This window comes from Juglans regia, chromosome 1 (genome assembly GCF_001411555.2).
Source record: "Juglans regia cultivar Chandler chromosome 1, Walnut 2.0, whole genome shotgun sequence".
NCBI lineage: Eukaryota > Viridiplantae > Streptophyta > Magnoliopsida > Fagales > Juglandaceae > Juglans > Juglans regia.
Window position 1 is genome coordinate 4214477 of NC_049901.1, and position 19230 is coordinate 4233706.

At 36.2% G+C, this 19230-nt stretch overlaps 2 protein-coding genes and 1 pseudogene across 3 annotated transcripts; 2 read left to right on the forward strand and 1 right to left on the reverse strand.

The window, feature by feature from the left end:
• Positions 1-1157: 1157 nt before the first annotated feature.
• Positions 1158-6233, forward strand: LOC108984041 (kelch repeat-containing protein At3g27220-like). Its single transcript, XM_018955869.2, has 7 exons — positions 1158-1542; positions 1811-1999; positions 2323-2552; positions 3405-3575; positions 3803-3908; positions 4312-4518; positions 5775-6233. The coding sequence occupies exons 1-7, from the start codon at positions 1318-1320 to the stop codon at positions 5937-5939; spliced, it is 1293 nt and encodes a 430-aa protein (XP_018811414.1). The 5' UTR covers positions 1158-1317; the 3' UTR covers positions 5940-6233.
• A 68-nt stretch (positions 6234-6301) lies between these two features.
• LOC108984040 (ribulose-1,5 bisphosphate carboxylase/oxygenase large subunit N-methyltransferase, chloroplastic) lies at positions 6302-10629 on the reverse strand. 2 transcript variants are annotated; one of them, XR_001994960.2, is made up of 13 exons: positions 10075-10629; positions 9935-10010; positions 9410-9615; positions 9217-9303; positions 8966-9058; positions 8646-8800; positions 8425-8509; positions 8253-8339; positions 8040-8159; positions 7642-7743; positions 7355-7525; positions 7191-7273; positions 6302-6641 (listed from the first exon to the last, which is right to left on the reverse strand). XR_001994960.2 is itself a non-coding variant. In XM_018955868.2 (13 exons), exons 1-11 carry the CDS (start codon positions 10465-10467, stop codon positions 7358-7360), a joined length of 1572 nt encoding a protein of 523 aa, XP_018811413.1. In that variant the 5' UTR covers positions 10468-10621; the 3' UTR covers positions 6302-6641; positions 7191-7214; positions 7355-7357. The 2 variants fall into 2 exon arrangements, 1 of the variants encoding a protein (XP_018811413.1); XM_018955868.2 differs by having other exon boundaries at positions 7191-7214; positions 10075-10621.
• Positions 10630-13266: 2637 nt separating this feature from the next.
• LOC108984039 lies at positions 13267-18892 on the forward strand (annotated as a pseudogene).
• Positions 18893-19230: the final 338 nt, after the last annotated feature.

Below are 19230 nucleotides of genomic sequence, written 5' to 3' on the forward strand. Positions count from 1 at the left end.
ATTTTTTTTTTTCCCTATTTTGGTAGAAAATTTCAAACCTATAAAAAATGTGGATATCACTGAGCCACGGTTGATTTAAGGGCACAGTAGCTTTCAAATTTAATGGACAATTAATTATTTGAAAGCTCTAGTTGACCAGCAAGTCATTGCTAACATTATCAAATTTCTTTTTCTATTCTTCTTTGGATGTGGAACTTTGTTTTTTTGACAAAATAATAGATGTCGGGTGTAAAAATAAATAATAACTGATGAATAAAATTCTCTTATTTTTTTTTATTGGGATTTGGCGAATTGCAAATTGCAACTGTGATCCAGAGATAAAAAATAAAAAATCAAATTGATACGGCGAACATGTCATCGTGGTTTATGCCAAGAATTTGGGGTAGATGGATTGATAAGGAATAATGGGCTTCAACTAGGAGTTGTCGTTTTACCCCCATTTGGGATTTAACCCATTGAAAAACATACCTAAAGACTCTGATTAAGGTGGATGGTGTAAGGCAATTATTTGTATTCCAATTACATCTCATGCGTTGGACTTGCTTGGGCTTGTGCCATCGACAGTCACAATACATAATTAGGTGACAACAAATACCTAGGTCCGTTTAGATAGTAAAATTTCTACCCTTTCATTTAATAATTATTCAATTTTTACAACTTTACAAATAAAATATAAAAAATAATTTAATTTTTTTAAATTTTAAATTTTAAAATAAAAATAAAAATAAAAATAAAAATTTATATTTTAATAATATTTTTATTCAACTTTTTTTTTCTTATTTTCCAAAATTCCATTTAACTCACCATTTTATTAGTATTCACGTAACATCTAATTTCATCTGACTATCATTTGCCTCGATAAAAATGATAAACTCAGAACGAGAACGACATCCCGTTAGTGAAAAGAATCACGGCCGTTTATGTTCACCAAACCTAAAATACTCTTGTTTAAAAAAAAAAAAAAACACCTAAAATACTTTCAACATATCTATTATAATTTTTACATAAAATATAATAAATATTTAAATATTTTTAAATTTAAAAATAATAATAATATTAAAATTTTATATTTTAATAATATTTTATTCAAATTTTAATTTTATTACTATCTTTAACTCAATATCCAAATCAAACTTATAACGCCGGCAAAAGTTTTTCCATCCCCCCGATTTCCCCCAAACTACAACTTTAAACGAAAAACCATCGGCGCCCTACTTTTTGCTCCTCCTGATTATTTCTCTGTCCTTCGATCACCGACTCGCTCCATTTTTCCACATAAATGGATCACGCATGGTTCTATGGGTATTGTTATGAGAAATGGCCAGGTTTAATCGCATTAAACACCATTCTTCCACCGCAAAACTAGTGTTTCTGACATCGTGCGCAGGCCTCCTTGGAGTGGCTCTCGTTGTGCATTTTCTTTGGGCTTCGTCATCCTTTTATGTTGCTTCTTTTTATTCGTCCGTTGCACCGATCTGGGTGCTCGAGAAATCTGGGGTTTTAGTTGTAACGGATGTCACCACCACCAAGATAGCTGACAAGGTGAGCACACTAACCAACTGGCAAGTTTTGTGGATAACCATCTTGAGTTCCAATTCCGTTTATGTTTCACTGGAAAAAAAGAAGTTGACAAAAATGCAGCTGTGAAATAAATAACAATTTCACGATCCCAGTTTGTAAATAATTTTCTTTAATCTCTGCTTGGGTACTTCCTCATTCTGATCATATACTCACTTAATGATTGCCCTTGTTGCTCAACTCCGCTAACTGAAGTCTGTTGTAATTGATTATGTCCGTTTTACATATGTAGAGAGAGAATGCCAAAGAGAAAAAAGAAGGCACTCCTGAGAGGTTCTTATCCGCAACTTATGCTGATTTACCTGCGCCTGAATTTCAATGGGAGGAGATGCCACCGGCACCGGTACCTCGTCTTGATGGAGCAGCGATACAGATTAAAAATATTTTATATGTGTTTGCGGGATACGGTTCTCTTGACTATGTGAGATTTTGTCCATAACTTACTTGTTCAATGTTTGAGTTCACTACTAAGTTTTTGCTTTTCCAATTTTCCAGGTTCAATCATAGTTCATGATTCAATAGCATATCATTGACAAACTGACCTTTCTGTTCTTGGGCCATGATTATAATTATTTCACCCTCTTATAAACACCCCCAACTTCGCATAGATTGTAACTTACTAATTCAAGGAGACGCTCAAAATTGTGATCAAACTTTTTCCATGGAATATTTGATTGTAATTTTAAAAGGTTTCAAGTTACTGATATGGATCATCTCTTTTATGCACATGTTTATGTCTGGTAGGTGCACTCTCATGTGGACATATACAATTTTACAAGTAATACATGGGTAGGGAGGTTTGATATGCCGAAAGAGATGGGGCATTCACATTTAGGAGTGGCAAGTGATGGAAGATACATATATGTGGTCTCTGGACAGTATGGCCCCCAATGCAGAGGGCCCACAGCTCGTACATTTGTTCTGGACACTGAGACAAAGAAATGGAGGAGCATGCCACCATTACCAGCCCCTCGGTAGGTGAATTGATTACAATTTGCATGAAAGGAAATTTTGCTATTGCTATATGGGAAATGCACTTGTTTGTTGTTATGATAAAAAAGTAGATGTTTATGTTCTAAGTTTCAATTCTGTTTTCTTTTTACACGTCCATTGTGTGTGCCGTAGTTAGCCATGAGTGAAAAATTACGAGTGCTCATGCTTGCATTTCTCTGTTTCATGTGTGCATGTTTATGCACGAGTTACCAGAGACATGCATAATGTGACTCTGCCACTGATCATATTGCAAGTCCATTAGAATTGTATGCTTCAAATGTGACAGTTGTAGACAATTTGACTGTCAAGAATCACGAACCCTATGGCTGCATTATGATGCAATTTTGTTGCCTCTGTGCTTAATCATAGATTCATACCAGATTTCTTTCTTTTGTTACCGTGTTGTCAATTTGCCTTATTTGCTCACCAAATCTGTGTCGAGATAATTTTTTTGGGTAACTTTCTATCACTCTCTCACCAAATTTGGAACATTTCAGCTGCATTGAAGCAGTGGAAAGAGCATTCCTGGACTAGTTTCGGCATGTGCTAACACATTGTTGCAGTCGTAGTAGCAGCGGAAGTTACAATTAGCTTATTATAATTACTTTTCAATGCCCAAGTCTGCATTGTAGTCATTATTGAGAAGATCCAAATCCCCAGATTAGCATTTCCTGAAATAACGGATTATCAGTTTTCTAAATTGCACACGATTGATATTTCTAAACAGTTTTTTTTTTTTTTTTGTCTGACTTTGACACTGCCAATCAATTGAGCTGCCATCAGGGGTCTATAGTAGCAGAATATTTAGAGTACTTAAGCCAGGAAATTTTCAGGTATGCTCCCGCAAGTCAGTTATGGAGAGGCAGACTCCATGTGATGGGCGGCAGCAAGGAGAATCGCCACACACCTGGGTTGGAGCACTGGAGTATTGCAGTAAAGGATGGCAAAGCATTGGAGAAACAATGGAGGACTGAAATACCCATTCCCCGTGGGGGACCGCATAGGTTTGGCAATTTATGTGATGCTATTGGCATTTCTGTTTGGACATTTAAAACACGCATTTCGTTCAAGTTGCATGAAAATTGGTTAACACGAAGTTATACATGGGACACATTATAAGTTTATAACGGAAGTTACATGACAAAATTATCTCACTGGCTGACCAATATAGGGTGAACCTTTTTCTTTGATTGTTCTCCCATTATTGAAGACCAACTTTTTATATTCACAGGGCTTGTGTTGTGGTCAATGATCGGCTTTTTGTTATTGGTGGTCAAGAGGGTGATTTTATGGCCAAACCAGGCTCACCTATTTTCAAGTGCTCGTGCAGGCACGAGGTATTATGGGTTAGGTTATTGTGCTTGGATGTTTAGTTAGTCTTAGTTATTTTGGCATGAACGGGATTTAGGCATTTTGTTGGAATAATCTCTGACTTTGCACTTTTTTTTATTAATCTTTCTTTATACTATTCTATTTCTTGTCTATTGTTATCTTGCTTTTTATAGGTTATATTCTTCACTGACTCAGGTAATGTATGCTGATGTTTATATGCTGGATGATGAAAAGAAATGGAAAGTGTTGCCACCTATGCCAAAACCCAACTCCCATATAGAGTGTTCTTAGGCATTTTGTTGGAATCATCTCTGACTTGAACTTTTTTTATTAATTTTTCTCTATACTACTCTATTTCTTGTCTATTGTTATCTTGCTTTTTATAGCTTACATTCTTCATTGACTCAGGTAGTGTATGCTGATGTTTATATGCTGGATGATGAAAAGAAATGGAAAGTGTTGCCACCAATGCCAAAACCCAACTCCCATATAGAGTGTTCTTGGGTAATTGCCAACAATTCAATCATCATTACTGGAGGTACAACAGAGAAGCATCCGGTGAGCAAAAGGATGGTCCTGGTTGGGGAGGTGTTCCAGTTTCATTTAGACTCACTGGTATGACCTTGTCTGACTTTTAGAAGACTCCAGAGAAAATTATATGCACATCGTTCTATTCAATCTATTATCCTCTTTTGGAGCCTTCCTGATTAACAAAAAAGATTTAGTTGGATTAAGTGGACATAAGAATGTAATTCCTCTGGGTAGTTAATTGTTTATAGATGGGACAGTGAATGGATCAGTTACATGAAGCCTTTTAGGTTATCTAGTGACTTTTCTTTTGTGAAACTCTTCCTGTTTGTACACATAGTTTCCCATCCAACTTGTTTGCAGCTGTGCTCTTGTTCTCGTGTGGAACATTTAACTTCACTCAAGCGATTCAGTACTGGTGCAGTTACTGGTCCTTGTTTCGCATGTGGGAACCCTCTTGGCCAACCTTTTCTCTTGTAGTCAACCGGTAGCTTCTCACAGCTGGAGTCACTTCTTATCCTATCCTCTCTTTTTATGCAAGATCATGAACATTTCTTCTGACGCGGTGAACCGAACCCAGACAAGCTTTAGGCCTTGTTTGGATAATTATCTTAATTCATCTCATCTCCTTCCTAAACATCACTCAAATATAAATATTTTTTAATTTCAAATTTTTAATTTTTTCATCAAATCATTATCTAATCATTATAACTTTTCTAAAATTCTAAACAAAATACAAAAAATAATTCAATTTTTTCAAATCATAAATTAAAAATTATATTTTAATTTTATAATAGTTTTATTTAACTTTTTCTCACCTTTCTCGAAACTCAATAAAACATTTCAACTCAAATCATTTTACTACTATTCACAAATTATTTCACTATTATTCACATATTTCTCGTCTCATATCAACATCCAAACGAGGCCTTAATCAGGGACCCTTTAATCAGAAAAAGAAAAACATATATCTTATCAGATGTCCATTTTCTTCATACTGTCATTCTACTCGTTTTCTTCAGACCTATGTCATTCTACTCGTTTGCCCATACTATTGCTGATGGTAGTTAACTCCAAGGAAATGGCCGACACTAATCCTCAACCATTTCTCTATCTTTATATAATCAGTCACATAAATGGTTAGTGATTCAGAAGAATTTGCCAATGGAATCAAATTTTGTTCACTGATTCTTGATGTTGTCTTTTAAATATGCCAGTCACTTCAACTCTCTAGAAGAGCCAGATCTTGGATTTGTGATTACGCAATAGTTTGTCAAACATGTTTGCTGCATCATATTCTTATTTCACATCGTTTAACATTTACGTTTGCTTACCAAAAACAGACATGGTCGGTGATTGGAAAGCTTCCTTTCCGTATAAAAACCACATTAGCTGGTTTTTGGGATGGATGGTTGTATTTTACATCTGGACAGAGGGACTCGGGACCGGATAATCCACGGCCGAAGAAGGTCATTGGTGAAATGTGGAGAACTAAATTAAGTTTGTGATCAAACTTGACGCGTCAAACCATTTTTGGGGTCGGTACTGCCTGTTCGAAGTTTTTTGTTTAAGAATATATCTTCAATTTATTCATTGCTCTCACTTTTGACGGCAATGAAAACTGACGTCTTTACATAAACTGCCATATAACTTAATGTACAATGATAAGTGAGTTTATAATGCTAAAATTAGCGTATTCTTGTCTTTGCATGTTAGCAACTTTGTCATATGACATACCGCTAAATGTTCACTGGGATTTTGGCTCGCCAATCTCCCAACGAACAGCTGCTGTAGGTAACTGTAACTTCAAGTGCTCAATTGCACTCCAACAGCAAAATATCAAGTGGCATGCATCCTTTGCGAACAAGTCAGCGCTCGAATGATTATTTATTTGATTATTCATAACTGCATTTACAAATAACAATAGTATCCAAAAATATTTGCAAACCTACATGGATATATCCTTTTTCTAATACTCATTCCCAAGTGGTGGTGATTACATGGTCCACTTGCACCTTTTGAGGAAAGTAGGAGAGCAATGGGAAGGTTAAGGGAATGGGGCGAAATACGCCAAGGAACTAATAAAACATGGAGGTCAGAGCTTGGAATCTCTTGAAATGCATGATTCTCTCTTTAACCGCTGCTAGAGCCAGTGATTAATTATATTGCATTCGATGACTGCACCAAATTGTGCAGCTTCATAGATGTACCTGCAAGATAAGAAACTTAATTCAATCAGAGTACGGAGCTGATCTTTTAAAGAGTATATCATGGCATACAATCATCTTTGCCATGCCACAATGAATGACATATAACAGTTTAAGGCAGGTTTGGCAAGCGAGATGAAACATAAAATTCTCATCTCATCTCATCATTATAACTTTTTCAAATTTTCATGCAAAATATAATAAACAATTCAAAATTTTCAAATCTTAATTCAACTTTTTCAAATCTCAAAGCAATAATAATATTAAGAAATAATATTATAAACTTTCATCTAAACCAAAAATTATCATCTCATTATATGTTCCTATTATAGAAGTTTCTGCATTTGATTTAGATTATCCAGACAGATCTCTGAAAACCACATATTTTCCAGTGTACTCATGGATCAAATACATTTAAGTTGCATACTTGACGCATTGTGCTATAAATTTTCATGTGATAGGGCAGAAATGAATGGGAAAACTGGTAAAATGCAAGTGTATTAACTTGGTTTCTAATAGCCCATTACATTCATGAGATTTAAATTGACTGACCTGGATTGTGTTCTTCCATTCGAACTGATATATCCAAGCAAAAAGTTCCAAAATTTTCCAACAATACAAAGGAGATTGGGTTTCTGTAAAATGTTATTATCAACACAACTTGGATGAACAGGATAAGCAATACACATGCACATCACAGAGAGAGAGAGAGATGCCTTTTATTTCAATATAGGGGCATAAGGAGCTGGGCATGGCGATACAGTGAGATCTGGTAACTGGTCTATCAAATCAACTGCTGCCTGCTGGCATGCATTAAGCATTTTCTTTTCCAACTTAACGAGCTGAGTAGCAACTCGCTTCTTTGGGTTCAGATTGCTGTCCGCCAACTAATGTAATAGACAAAATCAATCAAAACGAAAAAATAGATTAAGTTTAATCAACATTCAAACAACTTTTTCTTTTATAAGTATCATTCAAACACATTAAAAGAAGTTAAGATTACCAAAAACTCATCTTCGTCCAGCGAAGTAGGGTAGGCAGCAAGCCGTGTGATAAAATAATCAACAAGTTGGTCCAATACTGCGCGTTCCATACAAGGGCTCATCTGTAAAATGCAAAACATGTCACCATATGAATAAAAAAAAAATGAATCAATAAAGAAGATTCATTCTGCATTGCTAAATATAGATGGCTGATAATCACAATTTACCAGACCATTGCCCTGTTATTTAACGGAGCCAATAAGGTTATTACATGAAGGATCATGTGCACTGTGCAGTATAATTAGGCACGATCAGTGCAGGCCTCAAAGGTACATGATGACACATTATGACTCCAAGTGCGCAACATGATAAAAATTGAACTCATATCCTAAAAGTGAATTTAATGACACAAACTTACTGGACAAATAGGTCCTTGAGAAGAAATAACAGATTGCATCTCAGAAGGATCTGAAACATATCCCAAACGCAGGTAAGGAAGCATATCCGAAACAGCTTCTTTTTCCTTCCCCATATACACCTGCAGAAGGAAAACATTAAATCAACATATAAATTACCAAACATTGGTCTTTGCCCCCTCCCTCCCCTCCTAACAAAAAGACTTGAACCATACATGAAAAACTTGAACTGATAGTTTTCCATTTCTTTGTGCAACCATTCTTTTAGCCTGGTATTGGGGATCCTCAGTATTTAAAGCAGCCTGGAACAAACAACATAATAATACGTATATCAACATCATTGAGCAGTAAAGTTGAAACTACAAATTGAAAATATGCATATTTTACCTCAATTACCAAACGATCATAGCGATTATCTTCATCGACGAAACCATAGTTCAAAAGCAATTTTGAGTTTGGCTGTGGTCCACACCTGCAGGTGAAAGCTACTTCAATTTTCAAAGAAGATGCTAAAGCCAGTAAAAAGAGGCAAGGCTACACAATCAAGAGTAAAAGAGCACCTTATATTTATGGCAAGTTACATGATCTTAAGTAAACAAATATCATACCAAACAACAATGGATTCTCCAGCCTTGTACGGTCTGTCAACCACTAATTCAACAGCACCATCAACAGCAGTTAACATTGCCTTGCAGTTACTTCTGTAACCCAGCAACGGGGGTCCAAGAGGAACCAAAGCAAATCTCCGTGCCAAACTAACTTTCTGAATTCAGAAGGGGGTCAATTATCAATTTGTACACTCTTAATTTTTAAAAAAAAAAAAGTTGCTAAAATAGCAGCTGGTGCTCCCTAAAGAAGGGTGAAGAGTGGCTAAGAATGCTTTCAGAACTAAAAAAGTATAAATGCGCCCAAACAGGTTGAATCTTACTTGTAAATGTACCACACAAGACTGAACCGCCACAAATGCTTGTTTGAATATCTCAAATGTAAAGGCCTCAGTAGGAATATCATATGGGTATTGCTGCGAAATCCAAAAAATGAAAATACAAAATAAAAATGGGGATCACGATGATTTTTTTTTATAGGTAAGGGGGATCACAATGATATCAGATCATGAACTCAAAATTGGAAACAGAAGTTTTATTTCTACTGCCTGATAAAGATATACAAGAAGCTTACCTGAAACAGAGACCCGGCCATAAACCAGACAGTGTCAAGTTCATTGTACTCCCTTTTAATTCCTTCAGCCCTTTCAAGAACCTCACCCTAATCCATCACAACAAGAAAGCAGTAAACTTTACTAACCGCATTTGCCAACTTAACTAAATAGTAGCAGAACCCAACAACGGCTAAAATGAAGAGCTTAAAGTACCCTTGTGGGGCTGCCTGTCAGGTAAGCCAGCTCTGCTTCTGACCATAGAAGGGGGGATTCCACTGCAAGCTGTCCCCTCCCTCGCTGACGATCCAGCTCTCTAATGTATGGGAACCAGAAAGACTTCTTTCCTTGCTTCTTCTCGTACATAAGATACAATGCCAAGCATGCCAATTCCGACAATTTGTTCGTAGTTAATAATTCCGCTGCATGAAGGATCAAGTAGCTGATACAAGTTAAATGGATGAATGATGCCTACATTTTTCCAAAATGTTTGAGCTTTAAAGAAGAATGTGAACACCACGGCTAATCATAGGTACACAGCACAGACTACCAACCTATCAACCACGTTTGTGATTGCAACCCTCATCTATTACCCTTTCGAGGACATAATCTCTAAATCAATCGAACTCATTAACAATGACATCATCTCGACCAGCAAAAACGCTTTAACCCTAACCGAATATATCACTTCCAAGATTGAAAACAAGACGAGAAATGGCCCAAACAAAAACTGCACCTTACCAATGGTCTCGTTCCCCAAAACTCTCTCAAGCGTCACGACCAGGGAATTCGGAACAGAGAATGCAACATCACCCACCTGCAATAAGAATAAGTCATAAACCAAACCAATCAAAAAGCCACGAATTCCACACGTTTCTCACCTGAAGATCTTCGCTCGCAGCGACGTAATGGATAGGCCTATGCTTCTCATTGTGCGAAGGCCTCTCCTTGAGCACAACCTTGCAAGGAGGGAGCCCATTCTTGTGCATCCAAGACTTCAAGTCCCCAAACTCCTCCTCTTTCTTGCTCACAACTTCCCCGTGCTTTGGCTTCTCATCTTTCCCAGCTACCAAGGTATCGAATCTGCATGCCGAGCACAAATTTCTTCGGCGAACCGAGCGAAAGGAAGACACGAGCCGAGGGTTACTCCGAGCTGAGATTGAAACTCTAGAGAGAACCGAGAGAGGACGATGTGAAGAAGAAGAAGACGACGAAGAAGACGAAGAACGAATTGGAGATAAAAAGCCTTTACCGTGTATATGACAGACTTCCATTAGGGTTAGGGTTGAGGTTGAAGAAGGTACGGGGTTTGCGGAGCAGTGGAGTGTGGTTTTGAATGTTAGATATTTTTCTCGGATGATGAAATTAAAATGTTTATGGAATTATTATCTGGTCGTGGATAAGAGAGGGGAAGCCGATCAATGGAGAACTGGCATTAGGTTTTTGCGAAAGAGAAACGATAAATACACAATATTTTTAATAATATTTTTTGTAATCATATTTTAAAATAAAAATATTATCCTTAAATATCATATAAAATAATATTATTTTATAAAGAAATCATCATTTTATATCATATATTATGAAAAGTGTTGTGAAGAATGTTACGTGCGTATCATTATTTGTCAGTAAATAGTAATAAAAAAATTATAAAAAAAATAATAAGATATTATCAAAATGAGAAATATCTGAATATACAAAGTATGCATAAATGTTTCGAATTTTATAAAAATAAATTTACTGGATTACGTTGGATTATAAATTTAGGTCTTTTATAAAATTGCTTTTTAACTCCTAACACTTATGAAATAAAAAATATGACGAAACTACGATTAATTGTCACAAACTCACACACCCTAATTTCATTTGAGAGAATCTTGAATATTTACAAGTTGCAGCCTCCATATTATATAACGGAGGTATACTAATTTATCAATTATCACATAGAACTTATCATTTTGATTATATTAATTATAATTTATGCGACGTATTTTTAAGTTATTTTGATGTCAATCACTTCGATCGTAAAAATAAAGTTCTGAGTAAGCCTAGAGTGGTTTTGATTCAGAGATGAATTGAGATGGATTGAGATTGTTTGTGAATAGTAGAATAAAAATTGAATTATTTATTATATTTTGTGGAAAATTTTGAAAAAATTATTTTAAAATTTGAAAAAGTTGAATTGTTTATTATATTTTGTGTGGAATTTGAAAAGATTATAATGATGAGATGAGATGAATTGAGGTGAGTTAATATGGGTTACGAATACAGACGAGTCCTCATTATTATTTTTTTTATTTCAAATATATATATTTAGATATATTTGTTATTCATATATACTCCTTCTTCCAAACTATAAACTATATTCATAAAAATTATATTTTCTTATTTTTGTTAATGTGAGGTAGATAAATTTTTTATATATTTCTATAATATAATAAAGTCATTTTTACTATAAATTTCACGAATTTTTATTCACAACACACATTTTCACAATGCTACAATTTCAATTCCCTAATAATTATATATTTCTAGATTTTTTTTATTTCGAATTTAATTATATATTTCAATTCCATACTAACTTTTAAAATTTAATCGTTACAAAATATTATATGAGTTGGAAAATGCGAGTTTTGACAAAAAATTATATTATTCTTAAAAACATAATAATTTTAAAAATATTATTGTACCCACAAAAAAATAATTTAAATTTTTGTTTAAAATATTATCTAGATAGTAATAGTTCAAAACATAAGAAAAAAGATAAAATAGTTGAGTTGTTAATATTGTAAAGGAAAGTGAGAAAAAAAGAATAAATAAAGATTATTTTAATAGAATAAGAAAATAACAGAAAGTGAGATGTAGGAAATTTTAAAAAGATGAGTAAAATTTAGGAAAAAATTTACTCGTCTAGCTGTGGATGCTCTAAGATATCAAACATTTGATTTCTCTTATCTATTGTCGGGTTGTCTTTTTATTTTAAATTTAAGAAGCTAATTAAGGTAAAAAAAATTGGGGGAGGGGGGGGAGAACAAAATGCGAACCAATTTCAAAGTGTGTTTTTTTTTTTTTGGCTAGACAATTTCAAACTCAAAGGTATCTAACAATAAGTTGGGACATCATAGTCTAAAATTATAAGCAAAATGCGAATGCCCTAGAAAGATCAATATTTGTTCCTAAACTCGCCTAAGCTAAGCTGGTGCTAGCTAACTGCCAAGTTCAGGGAACTTCCTAGTTGGTAGCTACCATGCACTCACACATGCATGCATACCATCTATTTGCTGGGTTGCCTAGCTTGCAAATATGCGTGAAAGTTTAAACACTGAAAGAGAAGACAAAAATACCAATGGCAATGTATAATTAACGTTATGTTTGGATTTGAAACTCATTTCAATTCATCTTATCTTATCATTATAATTTTTTTAAATATAATAAATATTTTAATTTTTTTTAAAATAATAAAATAATATTTTATTCAACTCATCTAAAACCATCTCAACTCATCTTTGGATCCAAATGGACGGTTTAAAAAATATACAGCTGAAAACAACCCCAATGTTGACATTGTCTCATTTTCCTTAATATATACATGATGAAGATATGTAGTGTACGTGCATATCAAACTCAACGACAATATTTAATGTTTGACAATCATCGAGGTTGGTATCTTTTCCTTTTAATCAATAGGATACCGATAGTACTGTAATATCTTCTATAACGTCTTTCTTTATTTGACAAAGGAACCAAAAACTTTACCTGATCAGTAATATGCAGTTAGAAGGAAAAGCAAGAAATATGTCTTTTTTGGGGAATGGTGTCCAAAGTTGGTTTTCACTTTTCAGTCTGATGCGAGCTAAGAGATAAGCACCTCACTGGGTCACACGATCTTCTTCTTCCTCTTTCGTATTCCAACTTTTAAGCGTCCCGCCCCAAGACCCAAATCGGGCAAAAATTTATATGCGAAGCTCACCTTATACCACGCCGAAATGGCTGCTATACAATTGCTATAAACCCAACATGGACTCCTCGTTTTACTTATTACAGTACTGAAATATTTTCAGAGCTCTGATCACATGGACCAACCCAGACTTCCCATCGATCCAATTAATGGTTTCAACTCAATAACAAAAACGTTCCATAGCCTCAAACGCCCTATTGATGATCTTCCTGCAGAAGACACTCTATCAGCTGCTGCATACGCTTTCTCGCTCCGACACAACTCACCCTGACAGGATTCGGTATCTCTAATAAACTTAGACACCGGCTGATGAAGTATCGTATTCAGAGTTCACTCAAAAAATTGAAAGCCTAGCCTTTTACCTCCAATTCGCGATCGGTCTCTCCAAAGGTGACACGACAATCGTTCTCTCTTCGTACTAACCTCATTTAAGTTCCAATACTATACTTTTCGCTGCTCTTGCTTGGGATAGTCATCTCGCCGGCCAACCCAGTCAGCACCGTGTCAGAGATTTCCAGCCTGATTGAGCTGTGCAAGCAGACAATCATCTTTGGCACGTCATCCATGGCTCATAAGCTCCCCACACTCCTTTTCAGAACCATCATGCTCAGGTGCTTGACTGTACCTCCTCTGCTCAACTTTGGTCCACTCTTCAAAATTTATTTTTAATCAAATCCACCGCTCATGTTGTCCATACACAGTTTCAATTAGCCACACTCAAAAAGGGTTCTGAGACTATTACTGAGTATTTTAACAAATTTAAAACACTTGCATCCTTTATTGGTGTAGCCGGTCATCCTCTATCGGACTTTGAGTTTCTGGTTTATCTTCTAGCTGGTATCGGTACTGAATATGAGTCGTTGATAACATCTCTTACCACACGCCCCGACCCAATTTCTCATCATCAACTTTATAGCTTTCTTCTTAACTATGAGTCCAGGCTCACTCATTAAAATCAATCCCTTCTCTCAAGTGCTACTTTTGCTGCTAATAGCACTATTGCTCTTCATCCTCCCTCTAATTTTTCTCCTCCCCGTGTTCGTGGGAATTTTAGAGGTGGGCGTGGGCGTAATGGTTCTCGTGGAGCCTCCTTTGGTCCTCGTGGTCAAAATCCTAATTCATCTCGTCCTGTATGCCAAATCTACAAGAAACCTGGTCATTATGCAACCACTTGCTATTATCGCCTTGACCAATTGTATCAAGCTCCTCCACAACCATTTATCTCGGCAAATTATACCTCTGCTCCACAATCACCTTCATCCAACAATATTTGGTTCCCTAATACGGCAGCTACGCATCACTTTATCTCAGACTCCAATAATCTCACAATGGATTCTATGTTATATTAGGTTTCTCTCAACTCTATTCTCCATGTTCTATCTATTTCTCGTAATCTGTTGTCTGTACATCAATTATGTCATGACAATAATTTTTTTTTTTTTTAATTTCATTTTACTTTCTTTCTTGTGAAGGATACATGTTCCCGGGCAACTCTTCTTCAGGGCAGCATTGAATATGGACTGTATGCCTTGCTAATTGCAGCTCAGTCAGTTTCCTCCACCGCCCCTCAAGCTTTGATTGGAACCCGTACAACCCCCCAACTCTGGCACTCTCGACTGGGACAATCGTCATTTTGTACAACCTGTTTGATCCTCCATCGTTTTCAATTGTCTGTAGCCTCTGCTTATGCATTTCAACAATGCTTCGTCTGCTTACATTCTAAAGCCCATGCACTTCCCCACCCCGCCTTTCCTTCCCATTCCCCAGGCCTATTTCATCTCTTGTTTTTAGATGTTTGGGGCCCAGCGCCTTTACTTTCTTTGAATAATTCTAGATTTTACTTTTCTATAATGGATGATTACTCCAAGTATCTCTAGTTGTTTCCCATACAATGTAAATCAAATGTTATATCTCTTATGCTGGCTTTTATGCGGTTTGTTCATAATACATTTTCTCACAAAATTATTGCTGTGCAATCGGACTGGGGGAAGAATTTCGTCCCCTCTGCCCCATTTTTCAACAAGGCATCACACATGCATAACTTGTCCTTATTCTCATCCCCAAAATGAGAGCATTGAGCGTCATCATCGACACATTGTTGAGACGGGTCTCTCTCTTTTATCCCATGCTTTGGTTCCTAAAAAATATTGAGCCGAAACTTTCCAAGTGGCCACATAGCTCAAAAATCGAATGTTTACTCTCATCTTACAATATAAATCACCATTTGAAGTATTAATGGGCCGGATTCCATATTACACATTCTTAAAAGTGTTTGGCTCTGCTTGCTCACCCAATTTCCGTCCTTACAATAAACACAAATTAGATTATTGTTCCAAGCAATGTGTCTTTATGTGCTATAGCCTAGATCACAAGGGAAATCTGTGTCTTCACATTGAGACAGGCTGCACTTATATTTCTCAAGATGTAACATTTGATGAGACTGTTTTTCCCTTTCAGACTCTGTCCAAATCTATTTCTTTTGGCCTAATACACAATTCGGTGTCTCCTTCTCCTAGTCCTCTCATTCTCTTACCTTCTCCTGATTCTGGCCCAAATCACATCTCTTTTTCTCAACCCAGTACTACTTCGTCCACCACATCACCACCTAACAACTCTTCTGGCCCATCTTCTCCTCATTATCCATTAGTTCCCGATTCTGAAACACCTTCTAGGGTTTTCTCGCCTTCTTCGATTCCCAGACCTAATTCATTTTGTCTCTTCCTCCCTGTCTTCTCAAACACTTTCTAGGGTTTCACAATCTTCTCTCTTATCTTCTCCGATTGTACCCCAACGGCCTTCTCATCGCATGATCACATGATCAAAAGCTAATAGTCGATGTCCCAAAATTCGTCGAGATGGTACTATTCTGTGGCCGTCCATCAAACCCTCTACCTTTCTCACTGAAACATCTCCTATACCCATTATCCCTGAAGAACCCACTTCTTTTTTCTGAGGCCAATAAACACCCTGAATGGCAAGCGGCAATGCATTATGAGATTACAACTCTTCTTTACAACCAAACTTGGGATTTAGTCCCATCATCTCCTTCCTATAATTTATTTGGTTCGAAATGGGTCCTTAAGTCTAAACGTTGCACTGATAGCTCTCTTGAGCGACGAAAAGCTCGTCTGGTTGCTTAAGAGTTTCATTAGCAATCGGGTCTTGACTATACAGAGACTTTTAGTCATGTTGTCAAGCCGGTGACCATTAGACTTTTACTTTCCTTGCCATTTCTTCTGACTAGCCGCTGCATCAGCTTGATATACATAACATTTTTTTGCATGGAGACCTTGAGGAAGATGTATATGTGAAGCAAACCCTTGGGTTTGTGCATCCTGATCTTCCTACTCATGTGTGTAAGCTAAGAAAATGTATTTACGGTTTAAAACAGGCTCCCCGAGCCTGGTTTGCAAAGTTAAGCAATAGATTAATCTCTCTTGGTTTTTGTTGCTTTGCTTCTTATTCTTCTCTGTTTATTCTTTGCATTGATTCTGTTTGTTTGTTCATTTTGGTTTACGTCGATGATATAATAGTTACAGGGTCTAGTTCATAGTCAATCTCTGAATTCATAAATTGTCTTGCTTCTTATTTTCCAATTAAAGACTTAGGGCCTCTCCATTTCTTATTAGGAATAGAAATCACCCGTAACAATGATGGTTTGTTTCTTTCTCAGAATAAATATATCACGGATATTCTCACCATGACCAATATGCATAATTGTAAATCGGTTTCTACTCCAATGTCTGTCTCCGAAAAAATTTATGCTTTTGATGGTATTGGTTTTGAGGATCCACAATGGTATCGTAGTGTCGTCGGTAGTCTACAATACTTAGCATTTATCAGACCTGATTTCTCTTTTGCTATAAATCGTGTTTGTCAATTTATGCACAATCATCGTTTTCTCCACTGGAAGGCAATAACAAGAATTCTACGTTATCTCAATCACACCCGTCATTTTGGTTTACATTTTACTACTTCTTCAGCATGTTCCTTGTCAGCTTTTTTGATGCGCACCGGGCAGGGTGTCCTAATGATCGTAGATCCACGGGTGGTTATTGTGTCTATTTTGGTAATCATTTAATTTATTGGGGCTCTAAGAAGCAACCTAAGGTTGCTAGATATTCCACGAAAGCTGAATATAAATCTTTGGCTAATACAACTTGTGAGATTCTTTGATTGCAGTCACTCTTGAGTGAGCTTGGTGTGTTTCTTTCTTCCCCTCCTACGTTATGGTGTGACAACATCAATGCTACCTATTTGTTACTCAATCCGGTCTTACATTCTCACACCAAGCATGTGGAGCTAGATTACCATTTTATTAGAGAACGAGTTGCTGCTAAAACCTTAAAAGTATCATTCATTTCTAGCAATGAGCAAATTGCCGATATTCTGACCAAGCCATTATCAACCTCCCGATTTGCACAACTTCGATTAAGTCTCACTGTTAGTCCAACACCACTTGAATTGAGGGGGGATAATAAGGCAGGTGCATTTGTGATTGTGAGCAACCATCATCTCTCGAAGGAAAGACTAGAAGGCTAAAGCATATTCTATAAGACTAACACGTTACCACGTAAGGGAATAATTTGTAACAAAAAAGATGAGCTGTATGTTTATTCTGTTGAGGCAATATGCCAATAAATACTATTATACCGTGCATGAGAAATGAGAAACTGAGCCTAATATTTCATTCCATATTTTTCTTTGTGTATTTTATCAAACACTTGGTGTTCTTCTACCTTTATTAGTCCCCTGCGGTGCTCCTCTACAAGGTGCCGTACTTCCACGTGTTCGGGTTCTCCTTCAGCTTGAAGTCGGTGGCTCTGAGCGAGGTCATGTTGGTGATGGAGAGGTTTGATCTGAGGAGGATGCTGAGAGCCGTCGAGGAGTTCAAGGTAACCCCCGTGGCGCTGACCCCACCGGTGGTGGCGCCCATGTCAAAGCGTGATCGATGTAACAAACGGCTATGATTTGAGCTCGTTGCAGGGAGTTACTTGCGGCGCGGCTCTGCTTGGGAAGAATGTCATATCGGCTTTCATGGCGAAGTTTTGAAGAGTAGTGTTTGAGCAGGTACATACGTACGTGTTCATGGGTTCACCGCGTTTTCCTTCTTAAAAGTATAATTTTAATTAATTTATTTTATTTAGCTTTTATTTGCATTTAATTAGTACTCCTGAATTAATTCTTTTTTTTTTTATAAGTAAAATAAGTGTTAATTTGGTAAGGTTCATTCTAAATATATGTCAAATCTGATAAATGTCGTCATGACATTGGTAAAAATATTATGTACATGTTGATGATACAAATTAAAATTCCAAATATTTATAAATTTGAAATAAAAAACTAAACCAACAAATTCCTAAGACTTCTAATTAATTAATCTGTATATTTTTTTACTACTGAGATTACAAGGCAAAAAATATAATTGGCGCGAGGTTATGGGCTTACTGAAGCGACGGGGTCAGTGTTCCTAACAGTAGGTGTTGAGGAGACTCTTTTCACTGGGGATCGACGGGTAGGCTCTCAGGAGGGCTTGAGGCAAAAATTGTAGACCCAATGAGCCCTCATGCATGCATGATGCAGGTTACGTTGGTGATCCGGAAGCAACTTCTGCAACTTTAGTCGGAGATGGGTGGTCGAGAACTGGAGATCTTTGTTATATTGATGAAGAAGGTTTTCTTTATGTTGTAGACAGGCTTAAGGAACTGATCAAATATAAGGGATACCAGGTAATGCAATGAATTGTCATATGCGTATTTGAGGGATAGATCGATACAAGTATTCCCCAAATTATATATATTTGTTATACACTCATGTGACTAGGTTTTTTACAAGATAAATATTTTAGATAATAAGAACTTACACAAAAATAAATCGATAAAGTGATGTAATTTGATATGATATGTTAGATTATAAAATTATGAAAAATGATATTTACAGTTATAGAGTACACAAAACTGCTTACTCTTTTGTTAATGTTGAACTCCACTTATTTTTAAAAGGAGTGTGCGGTACTTCTTCGTACTTATACAACCTATAACTATATTTAACGTTATTATAAGATTATAAATTTAATAAA